The sequence below is a fragment of the Anopheles ziemanni genome, unplaced genomic scaffold, assembly GCF_943734765.1.
Source record: "Anopheles ziemanni unplaced genomic scaffold, idAnoZiCoDA_A2_x.2 scaffold_12_ctg1, whole genome shotgun sequence".
Classification (NCBI taxonomy): Eukaryota; Metazoa; Arthropoda; class Insecta; order Diptera; family Culicidae; genus Anopheles; species Anopheles ziemanni.
Window position 1 is genome coordinate 671,515 of NW_026690043.1, and position 7,012 is coordinate 678,526.

A 7,012-nucleotide genomic window follows, 5' to 3' on the forward strand; every position below is an offset into this window, starting at 1 on the left:
ATTTTCGGTATAATGATGGAAAATAACTAAATATTCCCAATAGAAGTCCTCTCTTAGAGAGGAGTGTTTGATCTGGATTGTAATACCACATACCTGTATTGGTTCACCAAGGCGAGTTGAAAGTCTATCGTTTGTCTACAGTTCCTTTTTTTTCACACATGATTTATGAACTTTAATAATCCCTCGATTACTGGTTGTTGCTTTATTAATAATCAATTTGGGTTTGTTTGTTGATGGGTTTGTTATAACAAAAATGCACAAAAAATGCTATCCGTTTAGAAACTCGGCTTCATTAGAAAAAAAGTTTAATGTAAGTATACCATTTTGTTGATCTTTTGAACATTTACGTACTATCCGAACGAAGATGCGATTTTAGTTTTTGAAATGGCATTATTTTGCATTATACACTGAATAATGGGAAATTTTATATGTTATTAGACGTAACCGACGCAAAAGATACAAACCAAAATCCCCGTAACGTATCTTTCTTCTAAGTTATTAATGGTTACAATGTTTTTATAAGGAAACTATTTTCCTTTCTTTCATGTCAATATTGGGCATGCGTATCTCTACCAATTATTTAATATGTAATTTTTACATAATACATGAACGATTGCATTGATCCATTAAACTACCACTTTATGCTGTAACGTAACGTTGCTTTTTTATGTCTAGAAATAAGAATCAGGATAAGAATATATACCATACGTTAACTGGAGGAAGCATTTAGTCTCCATTTGGATGCGTATCCATCACCTCTGGTCTCGACAGTTGGTTTATTTCAACTAACCTTGAAAGATTAATTTAATCGAACGAGAGGTTTTGTACAACAATTTAACCAAATAGTATGAACCAGAATAGCCTTACGAGTATCCCGAGAAAAGCTACGAGGAGTCAACGGCCTCAAAGTGGCTTGTAGAAAATTGATTTCGCCAATTACCTGTTTCTTTATCTTTGCTCAAGTCCGATCGAACATTTAAAGGTTGTTTTCGAGAAGCAATTACAGAGCGATGTGTTCCAATGACATTCCTATTACTGGCACTCACTCCACTGCCATCTAGCATGGTTTTTCCTAAATTTGCACTAAACTTACGATAATTTTCCCCGTATAGCGGATTAGTTCGAATGACTCGTTCTGCCGTCTTTATCCGATGGCTAATGCCGGTGACTTGATATTCGTCTTCATCATGTATGTCACTGAAGTCAGTGTTTTTGTGCCGATGATTCTTCCGATTGAAGAGTTTCGATCGGAAGAACAGCTTACGTCATAATATGCTCGAAAAGTTTGTATTGCTGTTCTTTTTTAAAATATACACACATAAGCATAACACTGCCAGCAGCATACAAACCAACGTGAGCATAGAAAAAAAGGCATGTTTATACTTGGATGCGGCTGCAGACTCCCGGAAAAGATCATGTTCCTCCTCCAATGTTAAGTCGATTCGACGGTTACGCAACTTCTCTTGGTTAGTTTCGTTTACGATTCGGCTTAACTTAGGAAGAAATTCTTCCCAAAAACTGTTGATTTTTCGTAGATAGAAGAAGTATTCTGACTTTTGTACATTACTCAATATCAAGGTACTGGTTGGAGTACGTAACGTCACCTCTTCGATTTCTATGTTTGGATTTAGATTGTACGGATTAGATGCTGTGTTCAATTTATTCGTTGGTGTGTTGACTGGATCACCGCTGGATAAGAGCTTCTCTTCGATTTCTTGCAGATTTTCAAAAAATGTACTTTCCAATGAAGCATGATCGCTGCCATGCAATGGATCCGATTTCGATGAGATTAATTTGATATATTTCAGTTCATCGTTGTACGGCGTCCATAAGTTATATTGATGTCCTGGTGTTGGATCGCTGTCAATGAATGATAAAAATAAAGAATGAATGAATAGTAAATCTTAGTAAAAACAATCAAGTCAACTTACCCTCCTTTGATAAACTCTGTTGACAATACTCGAAACTTTTTACACAGCTTATCCTCCACCTGCGTCAATCGCCTTCTTCCAATCTCGCGATAAAGACTTGGTCCCATCAAAAATGGTAAATCAGAGGAGTGCGATGCGCCTCCAAAGAAGTTAATTTGGCCCCTCATATCCATCGCATTCGGATGGTGAAACAGATATGCGTAGAGTGGTGGAAGGATTGAACGAGTTTTAAGATCTTGTGTAGTGTTTCTAAAATCGTCCTTTACTGATTCCATAGAAACATGGCCTGGTAGTTGCTTAGGCTTGCCAAGAACACGTAACGTTTTATAGAACGGCACTTCATAGCGCGTCTCAGAGACAACCCTTATAAGGGCGTGAAGAAGATGGGCTTTTGATTGTGGTACTTGATCGAAAAACTTCCAGTTTATAATTTCTTTTATCTAAATTAATTAAAATAAAAAATCAAAATTATTTCAACCTAATAGATAATTATCAACTAAATCTTGTACCTGGTCTTGTGCGACTCCATCGAAGTGGTACTGTTCAATAATGTTAGGCAGCAGCGTGTCGTTGATGTAATTTTTCAATGATTCGTAGCTTTGACGCGCCAGCTCAACCCATTTGCTGAACAAAAATGCTCCTTCGTTACTAGTGATACCGAACATAACCGGCATATCATGCGATGTGGTTTCAAACAGTATCTGGGGATCAGCGGGTACGTACCGGCTACCGGAAGGCAGATAATTGTCCACCATTGGACCGAGGTTTACGGTATAGTTCCCATTCTTATAAACGTACTCATATGCGCGTAAAAGATCATGTATACTTTTTTGCTGAAGACATTTAAGTATGTTTCTTCCAACGTCATAGTTGCAGGCCAGAATTTTGACGATTTCTTGTGAGAGAAGGTTATCGGTGATGAACGAAGAGTATGACGAAAAAATCGTCCCTGACATAATAACTGCTCGCGCAAAAAGACCTCGGGCTCGCGGGCTCACCATATGGGTCATAACATTAGGTCCTCCAGTGGTTCCATGACCGAGTAAAGTCACACGAGTCGCATCACCTCCAAACTTCTGTATGTTATCCTTTATCCAAACAAGTGCTAGCTGCTGATCCCATAGTCCCAAGTTTCCAGGGGCGTACTCCTGTTCCAGCGAGAGCCATCCAAACACATTGGTTCTATATTGAACAGTCACTACAATTATGCCGTCTGAGGCAAGATCCAAACCACTGGCACGATTTTTATTCCAGTCAAATGCCATTTCCTCACCGGTAATCATCACTAGCACAGGGAATCCTCCATATTGAAGCGCAGTTTCTGGAATCCAGATGTTCAAATACAGGCAATCTTCGCTGGTCTCTCGGGCTCGAAACTGATGCTGATTTCCAATGTCTTCATAACTGCTATTTTCGAGTTGTGGACAAATCGGTTTAAAGTCTCGCGCATATAGAGTTTTATTCCATCCAACGCTTGGTAGAGGTGCTGCGAAGCGAAGCTCGTTAATTGGAGGTTGTGCGTACGGTATACCAAGATAGGTGTAAATTGGAATGCGAGAAGTCTCGGGAAACACTTTGAGCTATTGGTCAGACATAAATAATTAGAATATACTATCTTTACTTTATTGCGATTGAATGTAGTACATCCTTACCCCAACAACTGTTCCCTGAGGCAGTGCAATGCTTGCATCCTGTGCTTGTCCGTAGGATGCTCCAACAGCCAAAACGATCACATATGAAAAAACTACACGTTTCGATAACATTTTCAATTCACCATTTCTATTCCATTCGCAATAACTCAAACTGTCCTTGAAAAGTTAAAGTATATCTCGTATAGCATATTTCGTGTTATTTAAATAAAACTATTGGAATGGAAATTGATCACCTCATGCATTCACAATATTCTATCACATTTTGAACTAAAATTTGTAAAATTGGTCATGGATGACGAATTTAAATAACAGAGTCAAAAATGAGCGCTATGTACAATTTAGTCTCCTTTCAAAATGTTATTTTAATGATGGCTCTTAAAACGAAAACTCGGTACTGAAATTGTTGAGGTATAATTTGGCTTACAATGAATACAAATTAAACGGAATTGGCCATGAAAACTATAATAAAAATTAGCTTATATTGTTTAATATCTACCTTGTCGCTTTGTTTTAAGTTTTTCATAGCCTATGTGAGGTTATAGTGTTACCAAATCTATGAAGCCTTTAGGTTTGACGTAACGTTGCCTAGATCAACCAATTAGTGTAAAAAGTACGGAATGTTGCGTAGCGGAAACGAGCCTGTATCTTTTCAACAAGTCAACCTTGATCATGGTGTTTAGAAAATTTTAAATAAATTTCCGGACACGATTGTACCTTCCATATTGTTTCGATCATAATCCCAAAATATCCCAAACAACATCCTGTTTCTTATTGTTTATGAAGCTAAAACGAGTTTGTTTTTGAATCCGGTGAAACATTGTCATGAGCTCAATCGTAAAGATTGATTCCGGTCTGACCATTAGCATGAAAATGTTCAAAAGCATGAACAGAATGGAAGGGAACATTTTTTTCATTCACAGTTTGTACGTATTACGTGTTTCCCCTATGTACGTACATATTCTGTATATCCCCATATGGAGGGCCCGAGTAGGGTGACAATGAGTGGCAAAAGCAACGACGTTTCGGTTGAGCGATTTTGCGTTAACTGAAATCATGCTTGTAACGTGATGGTCTATTTCGAATGTTTTTTTTATAGGATTTGAAAGGTTTTTAATCGAAGTAAACCAAATATATTCACTAAATCTGATCAAATGATTATTTTTACGAATATAAAAAAAGGAAACTACATCACAATAATGAAGAAGAGTAAAAAACCGCAACGAAATGGCAAATGCGTTTATTAAAAAGTATTCATGTGTATACTGGTTTATCATGGTTGATGATTTGATTTATTCATCTTTTCACTATACTTCACAAAGCTTTTGATAATTCTACTTTTGCCATAAACACAATTAACAGCTAAAGATACAAACTATTCACGAAAAAAGTGGCTTTATGAAAAGAATTTGTTGGTAAACTATTTAAAACTCTTAAAAAAACAGTTCACTCACACTATTCGGTTTCACTTGACTGTTTACCAGAATTACTGTGGCCCGTAACGAACACTTTTGGTGAATAAAATGAACTGTCTTGTTTGACCGGCAAACATATACTGACCCATGGGTTTTAAAGTTCCGGTAGTTGAACCACTGTGGTTGGCACTGTGTCATTTGCAACAACGCATTTACTGAATGCTTCTGAAGGTGAGAATAAAAGGGAAAATGAATCCAGAACAAGGGTCATTCTGATGCATACCCCGAAACAGTTGTTGTGTTCCAGCAAGCCTTGACATAAAGCTTATTAACATCTCTAGTGTATGGTGTACAGCTCTGATGAAAGTATATTTTGTTACATTTGAGTTGACTGTATTTTTTTTTTATTTCTATCAACATTGCATAAGATCTTAACGTTTGATAAACTTTTATTCTTATAAAGTATGTTTCCACAACACATAAAATTGTACAACCCGTCGGTTATAAAACGTCACAAACCAGTTTCCAAACCATTTAAAGGTTTTTTTAAAAAATAAAATTATATATCATACTAACACATAATCTCGCCAAGAATCAACTAATCCCAAAAGCCCAAACACCAACAAACCACAATACTGTGGAGAATAATCATCAAAATGATCCAAATGTTCATAGCTTACCGTACTTCATCAATTTTGGTAATTTACCGTAGAAGCACCATACTTGGCGCGGGTCCAAACTTGGCGCACTTTCTAATATTTTCTTCGATATTAGACTATTTCCAAATAATTTCAGCCTAAAATATGGAGTTAAATATTTGTTTATGTTTGTACAATACATCCGCATCAAAACATGTTATTGGCTTTTGGTTATTGAATGTATATATAATTAAATGAAAAATTCCATCTCACAAGTGCGCCAATTTTTACTCGCGTTAGCAACGCTGCTAAGGAGTGGGTTCAACTGTTTCCAATAATTTATACGCAAAGGAAAAATTATTAGGGATTTTATTTATCAGAAACTGTTAAAAAGTAAGTATTTTCAATGAATCGTGGTTAGATTCGGCGCTTTTTGAGATTTTTATGCTAATTTTGAAGCGAACAATTTTGCGCCAAGTTTGGCTCACAGTGTTCCTCATTATTCAGCGTGGAGAATATGACTGTTTGCGCTGCTAGATATTTTTGAATCATAGAAGGCTTTGATGAATCTTTACTTTTATAAATCTCAGTTTCAAAGTCCCGTGATGAGATGAGGCAATAAACCCTACATTTTTACAGTGCACGTGAAGCATGCCTTTTTACAATCTGACTCTAAGTGGAAACGGGACTCGAACACGGGTTTACCAAGAGCGAAGCCGTAGTCTTGCCGAGGAACCATAGCACAAGTTGGAAATACTGAGGAAATATCGCTACTTGAATGGCAAACGTAGATTTTGAAGAAAAATTTTATTTCGTACCATAAAAGATTTTCCCAATCGGGATTCGAACACCAAACCTCTGATGCAATGCTCGAGCCCCACTACCAGTACACCAGTTGTACGAGTGGATAGCATAGGGAAAATACAGGTATATATGGCTATGTGAATAAATTGATCTACCAAGCTTTAAATTTAATAATGGTTATGATAATTTGAAATCTATGTATCAAAATATGATCGGATTTGAAAAAGTACATTAAATATCTAAAAAAAACATGGAAAAAAAAATTTACAGCCGTCAACAAAAAAGTTTTTCCTAGCCTAGATTTGAACTCCGATCCTCCGGAACAACACCCATGCACTATTATCGGATTTGAAAAATTACATTAAATATCTTAAAAAAATCATGAAAAAATATTTCCCAACCGTCAACAAAAAAGTTTTTCTCAGCCTAGATTCGAACTCCGATCCTCCGGAACAACACCCATTCACTTAGCCCCCTAGACTATTGATGAAAGAAAAATTTCGCGTGATATCACAGCTACTAATATGTATGTAGGCAAACTGAATGTAGCATAGAAAATGAACCAAGAATAAAAA

The 7,012-nt window shown here is 36.5% G+C and overlaps 1 protein-coding gene across 1 annotated transcript; it reads right to left on the bottom strand.

Moving 5' to 3' along the window:
- Nucleotides 1-1,265: 1,265 nt before the first annotated feature.
- LOC131292862 (carboxylesterase 5A) lies at nucleotides 1,266-3,694 on the bottom strand. The gene is made up of 4 exons (XM_058320956.1): nucleotides 3,584-3,694; nucleotides 2,441-3,511; nucleotides 1,932-2,371; nucleotides 1,266-1,860 (listed from the first exon to the last, which is right to left on the bottom strand). The coding sequence occupies exons 1-4, from the start codon at nucleotides 3,692-3,694 to the stop codon at nucleotides 1,266-1,268; spliced, it is 2,217 nt and encodes a 738-aa protein (XP_058176939.1).
- Nucleotides 3,695-7,012: the final 3,318 nt, after the last annotated feature.